Source organism: Mugil cephalus, chromosome 6, assembly GCF_022458985.1.
Source record: "Mugil cephalus isolate CIBA_MC_2020 chromosome 6, CIBA_Mcephalus_1.1, whole genome shotgun sequence".
NCBI lineage: Eukaryota > Metazoa > Chordata > Actinopteri > Mugiliformes > Mugilidae > Mugil > Mugil cephalus.
This window is the reverse complement of record NC_061775.1, coordinates 8,357,550-8,379,227: the sequence shown is the minus strand read 5'-3', so window position 1 is coordinate 8,379,227 and position 21,678 is coordinate 8,357,550. Positions and strand designations below refer to the sequence as shown.

The 21,678-nt window shown below is 42.8% G+C and overlaps 2 protein-coding genes across 3 annotated transcripts; one reads left to right on the top strand and one right to left on the bottom strand.

The window, feature by feature from the left end:
- Positions 1-336: 336 nt before the first annotated feature.
- Positions 337-10,098, bottom strand: uap1 (UDP-N-acetylglucosamine pyrophosphorylase 1). Of its 2 annotated transcripts, XM_047588054.1 has the most exons (11): positions 9,960-10,098; positions 8,875-9,185; positions 7,263-7,467; positions 6,608-6,783; positions 6,310-6,482; positions 4,048-4,241; positions 3,785-3,925; positions 2,417-2,605; positions 2,148-2,189; positions 1,142-1,208; positions 337-1,050 (listed from the first exon to the last, which is right to left on the bottom strand). In XM_047588054.1, the coding sequence occupies exons 2-11, from the start codon at positions 9,155-9,157 to the stop codon at positions 958-960; spliced, it is 1,563 nt and encodes a 520-aa protein (XP_047444010.1). In that variant the 5' UTR covers positions 9,158-9,185; positions 9,960-10,098; the 3' UTR covers positions 337-957. The 2 variants fall into 2 exon arrangements, with proteins under 2 accessions (XP_047444010.1, XP_047444011.1); XM_047588055.1 differs by lacking the exon at positions 2,148-2,189.
- A 2,876-nt stretch (positions 10,099-12,974) lies between these two features.
- Positions 12,975-20,714, top strand: ubxn6 (UBX domain protein 6). Its single transcript, XM_047586794.1, has 11 exons — positions 12,975-13,152; positions 14,894-15,051; positions 15,308-15,372; positions 15,881-16,009; positions 16,112-16,209; positions 16,838-16,913; positions 17,020-17,104; positions 17,244-17,463; positions 18,008-18,138; positions 18,275-18,423; positions 18,824-20,714. Exons 1-11 carry the CDS (start codon positions 13,070-13,072, stop codon positions 18,947-18,949), a joined length of 1,320 nt encoding a protein of 439 aa, XP_047442750.1. The 5' UTR covers positions 12,975-13,069; the 3' UTR covers positions 18,950-20,714.
- The last annotated feature ends 964 nt before the right edge of the window (positions 20,715-21,678 follow it).

The window sequence follows — 21,678 nt, the reverse complement described above, 5'->3', positions numbered from 1 at the left end:
ATGTATAAAAATCCATACAGAGATTAGTATGATGTCAGTGTTGTTGCGCTCCAGTTCCAGTACTGTAGTCTTTCACATCACAGTTGTCGAGGTGGAGAAAAAGAGTGACTCAGAGAGAAGCCACAGAGAATATTTCCTGAATAGCTGCAGCAGCGTTGCATGCTCTGGCTCATAGTGAACATAAACCATGTGCTGGAAACTCTGATTCACGAGACCAGGAGTTATAATGCGGTGCCGCACACACAGACCAGTGAACTTTACACTTCTGCACATTGTAAGCCGATTAGTCAAAGACAGGATGACGCTCTTTGGGTAATCACACACACATCCAGTGGGTTTTCCAGGTGGGAACATTTCTTTAATAAAGGTGATAGAAACCAAATGATCTCTGAAAACTGAATAATATCTCATCTTCAATGATTACAAGCAGAAAAGAAGCAGATATTATAAATACCCCCCGCAGCCCAGACCATGTACCGTGATAACACAATAGTAAGAAAAATCTCTCTAATCATTTCATCTCAGTCGACTGTCGTATAAAAATCACAAGGTAAAATGAGTAGGTGGGAATTTCCACCTATAGTTTCTTTTAGTATATATAAAAATAAGACTCACAAGAAAAATAAATAGATGCACCTGCAGACTCCTTCATCCAGTCACTATGACAGGGACTGTGTACTTCATCTCGAGCTGTGTTCAAGTGCTCTTTGAAACAAACATGTATGACATCAACATACAACGCAAACAAACCTCGGTGCTAAAACAGTAAAGGATACACTTCATCTTGCTCCTTAATTCATTCATTCATTTTGGATGGTAGAGCTGCTTTCGTGAACACATGCATGCCACGTTTGTTATTGCACAGAGATGACATCACAGTTTCCCCCCCGCAAACTTAGAGAGATAAAGGGGCGTCGGTCTTTGGGTTGTCCCTTTTCTCTCTCCCTCTTTCACTGATTAAACTCCATTCTTCACCAGCTCGTGGACACCTTCCTCATCGATCATCAGGGTTGGATGAAACTCTCGTCCCTTCACCAACTCCTCAAGACCCTTAAGAAACACGGGACATTATTAGCGGTGAGATTAATCACACGGAGCTCAGGGGTAGAACAACATCCGGAGAGTCCTCCTTTCTCCTTACCTCTCCCCCGTAAGACACTAGCGGAGAGATCTCACATTTGATTGGCAGGTCTGTCCCGTCCTTCAGGCTGCGTTTGAAAGGATTCAGGGAGGATCACAGGGGGAAAAAAAGAGAATGAGTGTCTGTCTAATGAAAGAGTTAGAGGGACTGTAGCTGAGAGAAGCAGTTGTGAATCCTTGACAGCTGTTCGTCTACTGCAGCTTGTGATTAGAGATCAAAGCCAGAGAATCAGAGCTTCATCATTCCCAAATGCGACCAGTTATTAGTCCTCCGACCCGCAACACACTTCCTCTAGAAAAAACAGATGAGTGGCAGGTGATGTGTTCACATCTCCACCCAGTGTCTTTGACAAACTGGAGGAACTTCGCACGGCGCTGCCTTCACTCAACATGTTTATTTCTAGATAATCATTATAGACAACGATAGCTATTCACACATCAGGTGATTTGCCGAGAAGCTGAATGATTGAGAACAAAGCACACCCTTAAAGAGCCTTAATAACATCCATGGGTGTCATGAATGTTAGAGAAGCACATGCTCATTTATTCCTTTCTTAAAAACAAGCAGCTGGATTTAAATTTAAAGCCAACGTAGCAAGAGAGGAGAACGGTTGACCTTGTCTCTATTTTGCACGAAAAAACCAAAAGGTTTGCCATCTATTGCAAAGCCACAAGTTTGCCAGAAAGTGTGACTGGCTCCCTTTACCCAGCATGCAACACATTCCATATATTAGTAGAAACCGTCGTAGGGGAAACAATCTAGCACCAGCTCAATGTGAGAGTACGTCATCTGACCAGGCTGCTGCTTTGAGTTGACTAAACAGATCCCTGCTGTCATTTCCTTCATCACAACTGTCACGAGACAGAGAAGTGTCTGTCGACCGGCAGTGGAAACGAAGGAAAGGGATGTCAGGGATCAGAAGAGGTGTTACACGATGTTAACTGAACGAGAGGAGGAAAGCCAGAACCCCATCACCATGCACTCAGTACTGCAAGGGGATAATTACTTTCTGTTGCCATCATCTGTGACACTGTCTGGTGCTCCATCTCTGGAAACATTGCACGGGACACACAGGAGCAAGACCAAGCATGACATGAGAGAAGGGGAAGTGAGAGTGTGAGGCTAAACGAATACGTTTAAAACACAGTGTACACAGTGTGGACAGTGAAGGTGGACACTAGCGTGAGAAACACGATTCTGTGACGGTGTCAAACATGATGAGTGTGTGTGTGTGTGTGTGTGTGTGTGTCAAGTGACACGACATGCTGTGGTCACCTGGGTATGGCCGGCACACGTCTGCCGTTCTCGTCGATGAAGTGGCCCCCAGCGTTGAGCACCCAGCGGTGGTGGAGGGACATGAGGGCATGTCTGGCCGTGGTGGGCGTGTCCTTTCCGTCCTGTCTGTCTGCATTCTTCAGCGGGGAGAACTCGTCTTCACGCAGCACCTCGTACACTACGAACGTCCTGTTGGAATACACGGCATCGCATGTTGCATGTGTCTGGCTCAAAACATAGAACATGAACACACCGCAAAGACTACAGCCAGCGGCCGTCGGGCTTGTAAGCTCTGCCCCCACGGAAAAGATAACTACAAAAGAACATAATGACAATGAAGGTCCTTTGAACTTTGACGGCAGTTACAGTAATCTCTCCCACTGACTCATTCTTCTCTTTTAGTTTCAGAAACTTTGAGGATTTTTCCATTTCTCTTGTTTACATGACTGTAAACTTGGTAGCTTAGGAACGGACGAGCTTGTAGGAAGTTCATATACTGAACATATAAATTAACCAAAAAACTGTAAGTTTGTACATTCTTAGAAAAACTCTTAGTTGATGCCTCATAGACTGAATGATCCTTGAGGAAATGTGAATGACATCTATAAACATACTATTACTGAGTATGTTGTGTTTGCATTAAAAGTTCCAGATCAGTGATGCTGTGATGCCATTCATTAAAAATGCCTTTTGACTACACATTTACAAGTCACATGGCAGCACAACAGGCTGTGAAGGTCTAGACCAATCAGTGCTGGGAAAGAACAAAAACTGTCTGGATCTGGATTCTGCTAAGTCTGCCAGTGTAGGCGAACTCCAATCCATCACCTCGGCGACACCGAAAGCTATTTTTCATCCTTATTACTTTGAAATACAGTGTGTAAACCTTGAAAGAAGTTGGTCTGCAGTGTTTTTCCATCAGTCAATCATTACAGGAATCCTTTCATTAAATGTAAAGTTCTATTAGTAGTGGCGTGACTCAGGGCTGATGTCATGAAACTTAGGAGGAGGTGGAATGGGTGAACAGCTCATAAACCCTCCATCCTCCTGCGGAGAATTTGGCATTCGGTGTCTGCTGGACCAGACTTTGGAGAAATGGCACGGCTGTGGCTGGAGGGTAGGGACTGGGACTGGAAAAAGGGGCTGGTTTTTGCATGGAAGGACAGATCAAGGACCAGTCAAACCTCGAGGACAGAGGCCTGCCAGAAGACCATATGCACTCCGGCTATCTCTCAAAAGCAGAGCAAATTATTTATTGTATTCTTAATCCTGTGAAGGCTTTTAATTTGAGCTAAGGTTTACTCATTCTGGCACACATACACTTTCTCTACCCTCTAAGGGTTTTTTTTTTTTTTTACAGCAACTCACTTGGCGAACTGGAAGATGTCAAACACAAACTTTTCCATTTTAATCCCATTTGGTTTGTCTGGTTTGATTAGCTGACCCTGAGCATCCACATATGGGATCTTCTTCTGGGCCACGTGGTGCTGCAGCTGTGGCTCATATTTCCTGATACATACACAGAGACAAAAAAAAAAAAAACATCCTGCGTTATGAACAGTGAACACAACCACTGTTGAGGCAGAGAAGGCCCCAACCTGCCGAATATGGAAAGATGTTTATTGTCTTACTGCACTATGTCTTTGAGGAAGGAGAAGCTGAAGAAGTGATTGGCTACGTTCCCTGCGTTGAACATCAGCCGACCATCAGCGCTGCGCTTCTCGGCAGTCGCCAAGGTGATCTCGCTGTACTCCACCACCTGATAAAGACCGTCCACCTTGCAGACCACACCCACAGCCTCTGTCGGATTCGTTTTCTCCACCACCTGGAAAATAATTTTAAGAATCGCTACAAGATAAACTATGATGCATGTTGAATCCATATACTCTGCCCACTTACTTATTGTGTAACGCACTTCAAAGACGTGTTGATCATTAAAGATGTTTGAAACAGTGTTTAAGTGACATTAAAACTGCCATGAAACAATGAGTGTATTCTACTTTATGCAGCCATCAAGTTAAAGGCTGCACTGAAAAAAAAAAAAAAAACCTCCCCCCCTCCGTCCATCTGTTGCTAATGACAGAGTGGAGTCCTGATGAGGGGGTTGGTGAACGGGATGGGGGCTGGTGAAGCCACATGAACTGTTAGCGCTGCTCAGTAATTTACGATGGGAGGGTGGGACTCTGCTCTGATCCTTCCAGCTCTGCTCCACAGCACATCTCATAATGTCAAACAGCAGCAGGGTCTGGATGTTCCTCAGTGAAATATTTCTCGTTTGTGTTAGCTAAGAAAGGAAGCAACCGTTTATTATTATGCTATTGGCTGCGCATGAAATCTACTGCATAAGCACCTCCAACTATCATTTAGTTAATAGTCAGAAAAGTTGTTGGCCGGCTACATGTATCACCAACGACAAGTAACTTCCAGCTTAACCTAGTGGAACACTGACTGTATTTTTCCCTATTTTTTTTCCCCTCAAAATTTGCGAGTACCCGCTCCACACTCATTAAAGAGCTCATTGTTATTGAATGTGGGAAGGATGTAGACTGTTAGGGTTCATCTCCAAGCTGCTTTTTTTTTTTTTTTTTTTCGCTGACAGTCAAGAGCTTCAGTGAGAGATCATGAAATGTAAATGTCTCTGTTCACGCCATCAGGGATCAGCCGTTTGTGGAAACTTTAAAGTCAAACACCAGGAGCTAATATTACATTTTGATCAAGTACCAACATGTATTGTCAATAAAAAAAATGCCACATATTTCCTACAGAGAAATTGGTGTATTTAACAGGCTTTTATTTATTTATTTAAATAAAGTGAAAGTCAGAGTCATTATTTATATCTATCCTTTGTTCATTTCTTCTTCTCTGTAGGAACCACAGATGCAACTCTGGATTTGTTCATTTGCATTGTTACACAGCAAAGGACCAAAGGACAAAAGAACTAGACTATCTTTGACTGTAAATGTTCTTCAGCTCAAACTAAAGGGCCTGCTCTATGAGAAACAGCCCAACTACTGATCTGTTAGAAGTATGCATACATATAACTAGTGAAATAAAAATGAGCTTACTCTTAAAAGAAAAGGACGCATACAGTCACGCATAGCAACTGTTAATGTGGTAGTGGAAAAAAAAAAAAAAAGCTTTGAGCGTTTTTACCCACAGAAAATTAAAGGAAAAAGTGGCAGCTTGAGTTTTCTGGGACCATGATGAAAAGTCGCAGACGATTCTGGTTCAGACCTCAATTTTCCTAGAGAGCTGTGATGAATTTATTGCTCAAGGAAAAATCTAAATGGCTTGCACCTCCGCCCAGTGGTGAGCTGTGGAAGGCGCAGCTGCGTAGAAACTGATGTAGACCACACCCCTTAAGCAATACCAGCCACATGTGAATCAACATCCGTCACACTTTGAGACCTGGAACAACTCGACTGACTGATCAGGCTGGATCACATACTGTATGACTCAACTGTTGATATAGGTGTTGTTTTCTTATGAAGTTGATTTTGAAAGCTATCATACTTGAATGTATTGTGGTAATGCTGCTGACACTTCCTGGTAGCTTTTGTCTTTTTCCACAATAGGGCGCTAACGCCAAATCAAACAACTTCACAGGAATGACAGGAATATAGCAAGTGTGCTGCTGCCTTGTCCTGTGGTATTTTGCTTTCGATGGAGAATCTGTTCCAGGAAATGATACTTAAAAATACACACTTGCCACGTAAGAATCGTAATTCAGGAACTATGGTCATACCTGCTTCTGATGTTTCTAAAAATGCCCCAACGTGAAGCCACAAAATGTGAATATGTCCTTCACACCTGTCTAAAACAAATCCTTACAAAGTGGTGCAGAGATCAGAGATAAAAGAAATAAGGAGGAAAAAGCTGAAGGTATGACCAACCTTAGCTCCGCAGTCAGCTCCCTTCTGCACACAGAACCCAACAAAGGCGGGGTCCGCCACTTTGACCAGGATGTTATCAACGCAGTAAACATGGATGAGCTCAATCCCCCTCCGCTCCATGTCGTCTATGATGCCCTGGTTCCCGAGAGCTCTGTAGAGCCCCCCGTTTCCATCTGGGACACAAACACACAAGATGTTCTTGAGACACACAAACTCTGCTTGCCGAAAATAAGTCGCTCTCACACTTTGAACTACACTGTGAATTAAGACAGAAGACACAAATCCAGTGTGGGCCTACCGGGGGCCATGGAGAGCTTCCCTTTGCTCTCCAGGATGATCTTGCCATTGTAGTCCATGGCTGGAAGCATGCCCTGCTGGAAGAAGATGACGTTGTTCTTGTCCAAGCCAAAGTAGTTATGTTGTGAGAAGAAGTCCATGGTGGATTCCATTGTCCTGCCGCTGGTCATGATGTACCTGAAGGCAACACAGAAGGCACTGATTCATGTATCTTCCCAGTATTTTAAAGAAAGGGGGGGTATTAATAGACCTGATGAAGATTATGTTATTACTGCACTTCTGATACAACCCTCAATAACCTCAAGCCCCATCTACAATGTTGGAAAGACTTTAAACACTCCACCGCCATCTTGTTATCTCCCCTTTTCTCTTTAAACTGAAAACTGGCCTTAAAGCCACACCTCAGGGAACTAATCTTTTTTCCAGTAAAACAACTTCCTTGATTGGGTTTCCTTTGATGCTCACAGTGACTTGACCCAGTTAATCATCGACCGAGCATAACCAGTGTGAACAGCCCTCATTAGGGATAAGATCTACTGCGTTTGGTACCTGGAATCTGTTGATGTTCAAATAAAAGAATCAGCTGGCTGACAGGAATGACAGGAATACAGCAAGCGTGCTGCTAAAAATGCCCCATATAAAACCCAGTGCCTTACCAGGGAATGCAGCACTTGGTTTTGTGTTTCTGGTCAGCCATCTGTTGCAGCTTCAAGATACGTTCAGCTTGGATCTGAAAGAGGGTTTTGTGGGATGGCAGCCCCACGTCGTACATGCCTTTGGGGTAAGAGACCCCTAGTCTGGTTCCCTGGCCTCCTGCCAGCAGTAAAGCTGCTACTTTGTTCTGAGAAATGCTGTGAAGACCTGAAAGGCAACAGAGAGGAACAGTTGGAATTGTCACAAAACATGTGTACTGTAGCATATTTAAGATAGCGACAGAGGTCCAGCGCTAGACACTGACAGGATGGTACACAGTCTCAATATAAAATCTTGAATGATGGACATATTAATGTTTTATTGCATTCGTATAGTTACAACATCTTTCATAATAATATTAAACATAGCCAAAACAATGATTTTAAAATGGATCAAAACATTTTATTGAACTGTCAACCAGGATAAGTCCAACAAGACTTGGACCTGACGTACTAAACAAACCCTGAACTAAGACCTAATACTCAAGCCTCTGATTGACTTTACTGTGGCTGACTGGTTCAATAGTTTATAATAACTCCAGTTTATCTTACATAAACTGCTACTGCCTCACACAATATGCGACACTCTTTCTATTATGGGGCCCAAAAACAAGTTTTATACCCTGGGCGGGCCTACCAGACTTTGACTACTCTACCAAACCTCATACTCAGTACGCCCTGCGCACGATGACCTCATGAATGAGGGTCAAGAGGCAACTCCATTTACGTCAGCCCCAAATCAGCACCAGATGTGTTTCACCACCCACCTCCACTGTCATCCTCCCCCAGGAAAACGAAAACGACTCATTGGTTTCGACTCCCACAAAATGCGGGATTGCGCAAAGCATGATGAACAATACAAGCAGACTTGTCCGTACTTCCAATTCGCACAGGGGAATGAGACTGGGAACAGTTTGTGAGTTTGTACAACCACACAGAAGAGAGATAGAGAATATCTGACTCTAATCAGCCATGCCATAAACCATCACCGAAGATTGGGTTAAAAGATGGCTTTTGGCCTGGCTGCAGAAGTCAGTTCTTAGGCTAAGGAACCGCTCTCTCCTTCTCAGCAGGTCACGTTGTTCTCATTTAGAGGTTCATAATTGTACTATGGACATCTAAGAGAATAGGTTCGCACATTTTAGTTTTCAATTTTCAATTTCAGTTTTCAATTAATTAGGGCAGAAACTCACATTCTGTCTGAAAGGCTTAATTTTAATGAGTCTTTAATGCCCCCAACCTGCTCTCATAGATCATCTGGTCGACTTGTTGTTTTTTTATCACATACAGTATGTGTTACAGGTGGACTACAAACAGTGTGTTTCAGGATTTCTGTGAGAAAAGTGGAATTTGTAACTTTGCTGATATTTTACATGCACATAAAAGCTATAAAGGAACACTAGAAAGGAAGGGGAAATCAAAAAGAACAAAATTACCTCTTTAAGCTAACCTAGTGTGGTGCCGGTAAAGTCAGTCCCTCTCTTAATTTTGGGCCATCAATTTGCATTCTTAACCTTCAGTGATGTTACACAGGCAGTAAATAAATATACTTTGTGTTTCTTCCAATGGCGCTCACCTGCCAGCTCCCACTCTTTGAGACTCTCCCTGTCTCTTGTCACACTCCCCAGGACCTCCCTGGGCACCGGCTCCATGCGGGTGTCCATCTTCCCGTGTTTGCTGCTGCTGGACGTCTCCATGGCACTCTTGAAGAAACCGTTGATCTCCAGAAAGTTCATCCCTTGCAGGTCGCGGGTCAAGTCGGCCTGCTGCTCAGGGCTCAGCTCACTCCAGAACTGCAGGAGGTGAGATTGGCCGGCTTCAGCCAACCTCTGGGCGAGATCGCTGGTGGTGGGGTCCATGGTTGTGCTTTGGATCGGTTCTGACAGACTGTACCAGATGTTGTTAGTAAGTTGGAGCATACATAGGTTACAACTGAGCATGCCTTGAGTGAGGTTTGGGCTCCCACTATTTAAAATAAACTTGATCGTATTTGGGAACTACATTTAAAGGGGATAAATCAGGTGAGTGTGGTTCTGGAAAACTAGACTCATGAAGACAGACAGTATTTTTCCAATCTGTCCACCACTGGTAAAACTAGCATGACAACATAACGTAACACCTAGCGTGTCATTTCTTTCATTATCTTAAAGAGTGAACTGCATAGTTTAATTGTTCCCTGTGAGCAGCATGCTGAACCAGGAAACCATCACATTACTGGAGGGCAGACCTCTTAACATTTGAATGGGATGATGTCATCGCATGCTGTCAAAAATGATCATGATATAAATATTTAGGAAACTTTCAGGCTTGATCTTTAAAGGAGGCTGTGTTAAAGTCTTCTTCAGGGACATGAAGACAAGACTTCACCGAAACACAGCAGGGATGCCTCAGTTCAGAGAGCAGCCAGAAAGGCAGTGTTAGCAGCACTCTGTACTAAAATATGCTGCTGTTAATAGTCTTCTATTTCTAATAAGTGAATGTACCATGTAAGCTACATCATTAATCAGTCATTGTGTTTATAAACAGTAAACGAGTGTCAGGCGGCGACAACGTCCAACAGAGGAGATATTAGCAGCGACCCGGCTAACTCTGGAAGAACCGGTTAGTTTGGTGAATATATAACAGTTTAAAAAATAAAAAAATTAAATATTAAAGTCTTACCTCTCACAAGAGCTCCTTCTGGGATTAAGAACATTAAAGTGTACCGCCGTGTAGTTTCTACGATACGACTACTTACGACACCTCCCACCCGGACGACACCTCCTGCTACGTCACATTTGACGTGGCATTAGCAGCAGCGACGGAGTGACGGCGTGTGTGCTGCATTCATGTGTTCCTCGTAGATTTAACCTATCATTTACGCTTTACACTTTCTAGTTATCCGTCGACAAACAAATGCACAGATATCGAAGGTAATTATGTGGCTTAACAGTTCCCGTACAAATGGAGATTGTCCAATATGAATAATACCACAGATTCAGCATGCATTATTTCGCCATAAAGGGGTTTAACGTGTTTACGTGCGAATGCATGAATGTGTTCCCCCAAAACGACACTTTCTCAAGCTTTAGAACGCCACCTGTATGATGGTGTACCTGACCAGGTGGCATGCTGGAAAGGCAACATGCCCAATGAGTTTCCTGTGTTTGGGACAGTGACAAAAAAATCTGATGTTATTGACTTTTTGGTTTGATCAGAGCAATTTTATTCCAATACTTAATAATAATAGAACTCAGCTTCTGTCGAGCGCTAGTCAAGGGGGGTTTTGATGGGTAACATCCAACAGTGTTTCTATTTAAACCACAGCTATCTACCTTTAGAACTCAAGAAGCTACTTGAATGAGTGGCAAAACATCTCCAAGAAACTGCACAAGTCCAATTGCATTTCTTTAACCTTTTTAGATATACCATGACTTGGATGACTGAAAACCTTCTCAGACAAGTGGGGTTAAGAAGAGAGAAAACTGACAAAAATACCTCATTGTTCCAAAATGTCCTCACTCTGAAGGTCTGAAGTGTCCTCAGAAAGAGACACGCATGCACTTCTTCGGTCATTAAACAGAGAAGACATATCCAATGTGTGAACATACATGCCATTATTCTGATTCTGATTCCTCGTCTGCTCCTTCTACTCACCTGGAACAAAGAACTACTACAAAGCTGGATAAAAAACCCACATAAACCATGCAATCTAGTGTTTAAAGTCACTTGTTCTTTAAACCTCACCTTTGGCCCTCAAAGGGCTCCTCTAGATATGACTTAATCATCTTAAGGTTTAGCTTCTAAAACTGTAATTCATAGGAGGTTTAATCTGCTTTTTGGACTTTTGGCACCACCAACACTGTCACACTTGAGTGCATTACTACCCTCTGCAGGAAAAAAGGATATTTAAATAATTGTTAATTGTTCTGTCATAAACACTCAGCTTTCCTGAACACAATCACATATCTGCAACATTTGAATTGTAAATGATTTAATGTATTGCACATTATGAGTCCCAGAGCTCTTTATTGTGGATTGTGGATTTGTGCCTGTTGTACTGAAAAAAGGTGCCTGTGGTGACAGTTTATTTTTCCTCTTCTGGTGCCACTGTTGTTTTTCAGGTTCCCCCACAAGAGACTGCGAGCAGCAACGTCTACATCATTCCCCTCGGTTTGGTCTTGGTGTGTTTCTGTTTCTTTAGTTCTGTTTTGTCTTTGATTCTTTGGGTGAAAAGCTACGTAGATGTCCTCCTGTGGCCCCTTACCTCGCTTCACACCTCTACTTGTTGTCTCTCCTGTCCTCCACGGAGACTAGTTTTAGTCAGTTGCTGGGCAAAGGAAGAATGTGTTTATGTCAGAAGTATCTTAACCCGTGATTACCCTCTGCTGCGCTAGTACAGCAGCCTTTTCTTACTCTAATGTTGATATCTTCTCAGCAGCCTGGGAATGATGGAAGGTACTTTACCAGCATCAGCGGCAGCAGGTGCTTCAGGAACTACAGAAAGTTGCAGCTGTTTTTTTATTAGCTCCAACAGGTTTTTCTGGTGGCTCTGGAAACATCTCCAGAGCTTCAGAAGGTGCTTCCTGAGCTTCAGCGAGTTCTTTGCAAGCATCAGCTGCTGTGGCAAGTGACTCAGGCGCTGCTGCGTCTGCAGGCACCTTGGGCGCCACAGCAAGTTGTCAATTTTCCCGAAAGACACCGTCATTATTGGGCAGTTTTAATTCAATATTCCCAAAGAAGATAATTCTTCCACTGTGTAAGGAAACTACATAATAATCACAATGAATGATTTAACAGTGGGAAAAAAAGGAGAAAGGAAACAACCTTCTGCATCTTCAGCCGATGAAAGACAAACCCTTTATCTTTTTGGGGTCAGAGAGTTGATATTCACCAATGAGGCTACAAAGTTGGCCAGTGGATGAGGATGATGCACTGAGCATCTGTCCTCTACTCTCTTATCTCTTGCAGCCAACTCTTGCCCTTTAATTTCTTATATAATTACTCCTCCTGCACACCAATTCTCCACTCCCTCCTCTCCTCAATCTTTTAGTGGGTGCCTCTGGCCTGGAGTTGAGTGACCTGTGGAGCTTCATACTACTCATTCATGGTCCTGGTCTCATCAACCTGCCCAGTCTTCATGCCCTGCAGTTATCCACTGAATCCCATCTGAAGTCATCATCTAACTCACCTGTAATAGAGCGACTGGTATCACCAACAGCTTTGTTTATTATCATCATCAAACTGCCAGGTAACATGAATCAGCTATATCTGTATCGTATGTATTATCTTTAGTCAGACGACAAATCTCGTTCGTCCTTCCCTTCTCTCGCTTTTTCTGTCTCCACCCAGTTGGCCTCAAGCAGGGCTGCCAATAAGACTATAAAGTTTGACCTGGTAAGGAACCTGAAACAGTCTGTTTAGCATATGAGGGAGATACTGCAGCTGTCAAAACTTTGGCATAACATGTGACAGAGTTCACTACCGCCACCACAAACAGATCAGGAAAAGCAGCCCTTTCAGTCTAAAGTTGTCCCTTTGCTTAGAGTAAACACTGCCAAGAAATTGACTCTTCACAAACCTCTTTATAGCATGCAGGTCAACGTTTTTGCGGGACTCTTTTTTTTTTTAATCCTTCAGTCCTGAACTCGGCCACACGGTGGCGACACCACCACTTGTGAAGCGGAAGTAGTTTTCTCCCAGCTGAAACTATTTTGTTTTGGTCCTCCGCCTAGCCAGGCTCAGCTAGGCACCCCTTGTCTGTGCAGGTTTTTTCTGACCTCCTTAACAAAATGAAGAAATTTTTTGACGACATTAAAAAAGACATGAAATTTAAATCCGCAGGACCTGGGAAGAAGCTAACGGAAGAAACAAGGCAGGTGGAGATCCTGACAGCTGTTACCACGCTAACTAGAGTTAGCAGCAAAGCTAGCTGATAATGTCTGCTGAATTTAGTTAGTTTACTGCTACATGCTGGCGACTAATGAGTATCGGATTACCCTTAGGGTGCCTCGAAGCTCACCAAAACAATGGGAATCTCTAACATTTTAGTGTCAAACGTGTAGCAACATGGATCAAGTTATATAACACTCAGCACGGTGTGAGGCGAACATCTCTCAGAGTAACATGGCTTACAGCTAATCTCTTGCCAAGCTTGTTTAGCTGATGATATAGATACGGAGAGGTAGATTTACTTGTAGTTCAGCAGACCTGCCTATTCAGTAGAAACTAGACATATGTGACACGTAGGCCTGTAGGAGTCAAGGTAGTGTGCACCCCACTACATCCACAATAACGATAGTGTCATGACACAGTGATTCTGAGAAACTGTGTTCACTGCAAGTTAATGTGATCTGTGATTTATCCTGATTGAGATGTAACAGAAGAGGGTAAATCATTTCTCAGAATAAGAAGTGTATTTGGTCACGGTATTTGTTATTCAATAAAGTGCAGTTTCACCAGAACAGAACATTTAAACGTGCAAATTAAGTTGCATAACCCTAAATAATAAAGGTAAATATTCCAGTTCCTAACAAGCATAAAGAGCTTGTTTTATGTAAACACAGGGTTTCTGCAGAAACTGGGACAGTCTTAGAAAGTCTAAAATTTGATAATTCCAATTTAATTCCTTAAAGAGTCTTAAATATGAGCATATTTTGCATTGTAGGTCTTAAATTACATGTAGTAATGAATCCTTTATTAGCACTTCATTGGCACTGTGAACTCCTCTGGCCCCGGCCTATTATGTTTCTGCCCACCCAGGGGTGACAATAATGTTTTTATTTTGTTTTTTTTGAAAGTAATTCAATTCATTTTTCATACTTCGTGTAGGTCTTGAATTTAACCCATAATGGTCTTAAAAAAAGTCTTAAAAAGTCTTAAATTTCACTTGTTGAAACCTGCAGAAACCCTGAAACAACAAAAGAGAAAAAAACACCATGAAACTGGTGAATATTTATCTTAATAGTCAAGGAACGAAGGTCAGTCTTTCTTGAACCTTTGTATTGTATGCAGACATTATTTGCAGCCGTCCAGCTGTATTATGGTGGTTTATGTTCATCTACTCAGTATTCTGTCCTTCATTTAAGCATCAGCAAAATCCACATTGACTCCAGGAGGCAACAACTCAGGAGACAACAGCTGCTTTCCATAACAAATGCGTGCTCTTTTGACCACTCAGCTTAGTATAAGGTCCGTCTTTTCAGCATGTTAGTACACTTCTGATAAAGTGATGTTGTGATGCAGCCGGCACATATAGTTTGTTTATGTTTTCAACCAATAATATATCAAATAATTGATTGACACCACTTTTAGAAAATCATTTTCTTTTGCCAAACTTTCATTAGACAGGAAGTCTTTCAGCATTGGACAAGATGTAGCGTTCACATGCAACTCCAAAAAGTAAGACAAATAAGCGTTTGGCTTGAGGACGCCGGACAGGGCATTTAAATTCTGGACTGTCCAGCCTAAGCCGTAACATATGACCACCCTAGTGTCACTGATGTATTGTACTCATCAGCATAGCTTATCTAAACGGTGTTAAAGCATATATATTGTGGCTGTAATCTAAAGACATCTGTGTGCTTACTTCATATTCTTCTCCTCCAACAACATAGTGCCAACCCCAGGGTGGTGCAGAGCACCTCCAGTAGCAAAAAGAATCGCTATGCTCCCAGCGAAGGAGCCCAGATGGCTGGAGCTGCAGCCCTTGCCAGGATTGAACAGAAGCAGCGGCCGAAGGTGCACACCTCCCAGGACGCCATCAGGAACCAGGGTGAGACACAGAGCCCCACCATTACACTGTAATGGTTTAAATTTAAGTGCTATTGTTGTTTTTGATGGTATTCGAACCAGCTGCCTGATTGTGAATAGACCACATATGCATAATGGCACTACAGTATCACACAGTATCTTAAACTAAGTGTTTGATTAAAGAATCGCATTTTATTTTGTTGTTCTTTATGATCTTTTGATGTATGAAAGACAGACAGATGTGTATAATTGCTTCATTTTATGCATTTGCTTTATAGTTAAAAGAGAACTGGAGGCCGAGGCAGCTGCAGTGGCTGAAAAAGAGAAGGCAGCAACAGCAGAGGTATGAATCGTTTTAGCACATTTGTATATAAAAAGTTTTTTTTAATTATTTTTTTTAATTATATTTCAGCACTTACCCAAGAAACATCTATTATTAGAAACATCTGTGTGTGGCGTCGAGCTGAAATTCACGTGTCCGGGGTCTGTCAACTACGAGATCCACTGACAATTGAAGGAATTAGTTTTGTTCCTGTTTATTTCCTTTCAACGGCTCGTACCGTAATTACTCTCAAAGACATTTGAAAGAGGAGTAAAGGAAGTTATGTATGTGTGCTGGGAAAAACCCTCAGGGAGGGTACACCGCATAACAATTACCATTCACTTAGATGACTAACATAACATGGGCCTACCTGAACTGATCAAGCAACTTAGATGAGTGGTGAAAGGCCTTTAAGGAAACTCGGCAAGTCCAGTTGCCTTCGTATTAACTTTGTTTTTTTAGCCGTTCTATTTGGCCTAAATATTTAATCTATTAATTACTTAATTGTCAAACGCTGATTTCTGTCCAGGGATCCAAAATTCCAGTGAAAGAGCTCGCCTGTCTCTCCGTGTCAGGTGTGTACTTCACGTGTCCGCTGACCGGAGCCACGTTAACTAAGAGTGAGAGGGAAGTACACATCAAAGAGGCCATTTTCATGGTACGTCTTCTTCAAATGATGTGTCTAGTTCTCGTCAGCAGGATAACATGATTCGAATGAATGCTAATGCAGCTGTTGATAAAAACGTGTTTTGACCGTCAGCGCTTTGAGGAGGATGCTGTCGAGGCCTCTGTGATGATGGTGCACACGTTTAACAAAGACAAAGAGAAGGTGAAGGTGGCTGTGGACATCATAAGCAAGTAAGACACTGAACACGTCTACGTGGACTCTCTTTCTTCTTCCACCTGACTGAAAGAATTGTGAGTTCCAGCGTAACATGGACTCTACATAAAATGATGTCGTAAGGCTGCTCCAAAACATTAATCAGAATGGATTTAATTTGGCATGCAGAGTGGCTTTTGTCATCGGGGAGCATCAGATCTGCTGGAAATATAACACAAGTGTTTTCCACAGCTTTGTTGACAACATTGAATTCACCAAGTCTGATGCACATGTTTAATGGTGCTGCCGACAAACACATTTCCCTTCCTTTATACAGTATATCTGTCCATCCCAGAAAATTGTTACGTCACCGGATTTTAACCCTACATGGGTGCAAATGTGCGTGGAAAGAATGAATCTGTTGTAACCACAGGGAAATGATCAGTGGTAATATTTACCTATTATTAAAGAGGAAATTAATGTAATTAATGAATTATCTAAGGTTCTCAACACCCTTTATTCTAATACTAATTGACATATTAATCTGGTTATTAGTGGAATACTAGTGTCCAACTTACTGGTGATATAGAAATAATGAATTAATAAGTTAAGCTCATCATCTTCCACCTTTGGCTGACTTGACTTTCTTTATTTTTTTGTCAACAGATACATTGAAAACATATGTAAGGCCCCCAAAGAGGAGAAATACAGGAAGATTAAACTCAGTAACAAGGTGTTCCAGGTGTGTGTCTTGGCTCAGGGATAATTATTAATGTTAAAATATATGGCATCCCTTTAAGAAGAAACATAAGGAATACATCATATATTTGTCTTTTTTTGTGTGTCAGGAGAAAGTGCGTCCTGTGGAGGGCAGTAGAGAGTTCCTACAGGCTTTGGGCTTCATCAGCGTCATGCTTCCCATAGAGGGCCAAGGTAAATGAGTTGTGATGCTCTGGATAAATATCAAAGGCTAAGTTCTGTGCGCCAGCCATGGACTTTTTTCATCGATGTATATCATGAGTAACTCAGTGTTTACATCTTTTCCCTCGTGCCCAACTTTCATGGAGATCAGAGGAGGAAGAGGAGTTCCTGGTGCTCCCGGAGCAGAGTCCAGATGACCTGGAGCTGTTGAAGGAGAGGAGGGATCGTCTTCAGAGGGGAGAGCCGGTCCGAGCACAGCTGGACAGGCAGCCTCAGGCTTTCAGATCCTCTCCTAACGCGCAGCGCTTTGAGCTGCCGCCCGAGTTCTACAACCTGACGGCGGAGGAGCTCAAGAGGGAGCAGCAGCAGAAGTACGGACTCTGAGTTTCAGCTGTGTCTACTTTTCCTTATGAACTCTCTGTGTGCACAAAATGTATTTTATGACGATGAATAAGGATAACAATGTCTAACTGAGCGCCCTTTGTGAAAGTGAGGTTACTCACCCCTGATTCACCAGCCCTCATTTTAATCTTCCATTGACGTTGATCTTGTGCTCAGCCAAGGTCATAGCTTGTTGTTTTACGCAGCTTCAGTATAATATAAATGATAAAAAAAGTCGTATTAAAAAAGTCCTGCCCATGTTATTTAAAAAGTAAAATAGTTAAATACTCGTATGTAATGTGAAGCCACTGCATTCATTCTTTTAATTCATAGTGTGTCTAGAAATGTAGGTTCAGATCTTCACTACTTATTCCCACTGCTGACTCTTGGCCACAGTTGCTCACAGTCTCCATGTTAATGCTAATATATGTTAATGTACCTGGCCGTGCCATGTGTCTCCAGCCGTGAAAATGACCCTGACCTGTAGTGATTATCAGAGAATGCTCAGAGTTGAGGGGTTTGTGTGTTTCTCAGGAGTGATTTGGTGGAGAAGAACGCCATGCTGCGCACTAAAGCCATGAGGGAGAAGGAGGAGCAGAGGGAGAGAAGAAAATACAACTACACCCTGCTCAGAGTCAGGCTGCCTGATGGAAACCTGCTGCAAGGTCAGAATCAACGTTAGTCATCGTTTCACAAGACAATAAAGATCATTTAATACGTATGGAAACACTGTCAGCGTGTCGTTATCTCTGATAAAAAGATGTGGTGTGACTCAGTGAAGAATGTGTGTGACGCCTTCAGGGACCTTTTACGCCTGGGACCGGCTGCCTGCGCTGTTTGGGTTCGTCAGGGAGTGTCTGGTGGACGGCTGGCAGCCCTTTGAACTCATCGCTCCCGGAGGTCAGAAGCTACAAGAAACCGAAGAAGTCGCTCTTGCGGAGTGTAACTTGGTGAGTTGAAACCAGAGTCCTCTCACAAGACAGGTCAACAGCAGGAAAGACATCTGTAGTGATTCATTCAGTTCATTCAACTAGTCAAACACCACAAATAAGATTCCATGACGTATTAATAGTGTCCAGTTAAGGCTGATGACATTCTTTACTTTAGCTAACAGTCAGACTCAGCTGATTCCTGTTGCTCCATATCTATTGAATGATATAAGATATAAACTGACTGAGGGTAAATGGTCCGGCATTGTAATGACTTTACACCCTGTAGTTTATATGTAAGTCACAGTGCTGTAGAAAAGTGCTACATTTAGCTCATACTGAACTGTGGCAGTTTTTCTCGTGATTGATCTTGGCTACAAGATCACTAATAAGTGATGTTTACTATCTACATTGTTCTCAGGTCCCTGCCGCCCTGCTCACGTTTTCCTGGGATGCTGCTGTGCAGGCCGATATCGCAGCAGCAGGAGGACGGAGCCCCACCCTCCTCAAACCCGAGCTGCTGGAAAACATCCAGACCCTGAGCTGAGCAGACCTGTGCTCTGTCCCAGAACTCTCCCTGCTAACTCCCCTCTTTCCCCCGCAGCGCTGGGAGCCTAACTGCCCCCTGATTAACGACAACACTTACTTTTACAAATTCGGAGTCGGTAGCATTGATAGAGTTGGGGCGGCTTCGCCCCGAAACCATTGGCTCAGCCTAGTCTGTGTGTGTGTGTGTGTGTGTGTGTGTGTGTGTGTGTGTGTGGGTGGGGATGTGGCCCTGGAGCCTGCCTCAGCAGCACAGTGTTGAAGGAAGCACTACCGACAGGGACACAGCAAAGGGACGTGTTTGTTTTTTTTTTGTTGCACCCTGACCAAACTCTGTGGCGGCAGTCCTCTGTGCTCGACCCAACCGTCAGCCAGTCAGGTGTACTGTACGTGGCATCATTGCATTTTAACTGGGTCACCACTTCCTCTTTCTTTTAAGCATAGCAGAAAACCAAGTGCATCGATGGCTGTTAATGTGTCAGCGCCTGCTGCGGTTTTAAAGGCTGCTGGATGTCAGCGCGCCGGCTGTACCTGTGACTGAGTCGCTCTCCGCTTCGTTCAGCGGTGTTTCAAAATGTGCGTAGTGTGTGTGTGTGTGTGTTACCTGATGGTTGTCTGGTCTGATTTTGTGTGATATGAGTCTGGCTCCACCACCGCAAAACATACATAAGCTTCTGCTGCCTGCTTGTCCCCTGCGCTGCAGTGGCCTTGCACTCCTCGGTGTTGTACGACACACTCGCTTCTGGGGTGGCGCCGATGCGAGCACAAACCATGTGTCATAAATCTAACTCGTCCTTCTGGATGCTAGCATTAAGGTCTGAGATTCCACATAATGTCCCGATGAAGGAGTCTTTGTAGGAGCGTTAGCTGCGTGATACTTGCACCGAAATATTTTCATGTATTTTATTAAGTGTTCTGAGCACTTTGAAGGACTATTTAAAGGTTTACATAACACTGTAGGTGTAAAGAGCATCCCAAGTGTAAAGTTGTACAGAAGCCTCAATCATTACTGTAGCCACAGGACGCAAGCGATAAGATGGTTTAATTGTAGAGATCAGTGCAGAAGCTTCCTGCCGAGTCATGATTTTCATTTCTGTTGCTGAGACTGGCAGCACGGCCTCCTGTTGTATTGAAATCGGTGGCTTTAATTATTGTCCCGTCTTGTATTTGTTTGTATCAAACACATTTCAGACACACGGGGAGTTTGTGAGAACAGCAGCGTTATCACCGACTACCCCAAATGGACCCTGCGGCAACTTAAAGGTGTGACGTAAACTACTCCAGTATTGTGTTTTCAAAGCATCCATTCCCTCCGAATGTTTCATTTAAGGTTCACATGTTCACGTAGGCTCTGCTCTACGCGAATTCATTTCTCCTGCTAGCGGTTGGTTAAGATGACAACGACCTACCTCTCATCATTCGTGCTAATACATCACAGGCTGCACACAAACACATGACAGATCACGGTTTGGGTGAGGGTTTGCTTTTTACTCAACAACTACAAGGTGTTCCTTTGTTTGTTGTACACCAACTATACAACAAATCCAAACAGCGGTTGTTAACAAGGTAATATAATGTCTCCCAGCATGGCCACATTAGCCATAAGCGACTTTTCTGCTGTCTTCTTAAATCTGTCCAATCTTTTATCTGCATTGTAACCCCTCACGAAGTAATTAGTAAGTAGTTGTGATCTGACCAAATGTCCTGTTCTGACTTGTGCTGTGTTGCTTTTGAAGCTGCCTGTAATAAAGTCTGCTTGCACTGAATCTTTACTAAATCAGACGTTAAGTCTGTTAAACTTTGGCCTGTGCCTTTAAGAATTTCCTCAGTTATTAGACACGTAGATACATTTCCTGAAACTTAAGATGATCAAAAGCTGAGTTGAGGTTTTCTAAACTGTGCGTAACGGCCATTTATTTACTACTCAGGTTTTAATCAGCCTACATATTACCGCACCACCATGATGGTATGTAGTTTAAAATGCATTTGGACCTTTTACTTGTTGGTTAATACACCGACAGGATTAGTGTCACAAGCACAAAGTGGAAGAAGAGTCTGGTTAAAATAAGTCTGTATTAAAGTAAGCATGACGTTTTGTTTTGTTTTGTGTTTTAAGTAAAACAAAACTAATTGTTGTTCAAAGTTAATTAATACACTCCGTGGAAGCTTTCACAACTTTATTTGAATCCACTGGCAAAAGGCATAAACTCGTCCTCCATGGAAACAGATTTTCAAAGGTCCTTATTCAGCTGGAAGGTCTTTCTGAAGTGGACTGCCATGATGTTGAAGCGGTGCATTTTACGGATCCGTTTTTCTTTTTTCAAATTCCATAGTGAAGGTAGGCCAAATACACACCTCCACGTATTCAACAGCAAGATTCAACAGCACCGCAAACTGCAGTCTTGGGACACTGCCCTGTTATTTACATAGACATGAATACTTCACTAATATTCAGAATAGTAGCCGTCAGGATAAACATGCCTCATGTACCAGAACAAACCTGAGACGATTTAAAGGAGTGGGGTAAACCTTGGACCATATGTTCAGTAGGAAATATTTTTATTACCGTATTAACACCTGGTACAAACACTTGGTATGACTGTCACATTGTGTGCGTGTTTGTCATTTGACGTTTCCAAGAGGCTCAGCAGTGTGATAGTTGTAAAATAAATATCTGTGAAGACGAGCAAAGATGGAATTAATGTGAGCAGAGCTGCTCGAAATGTGCCA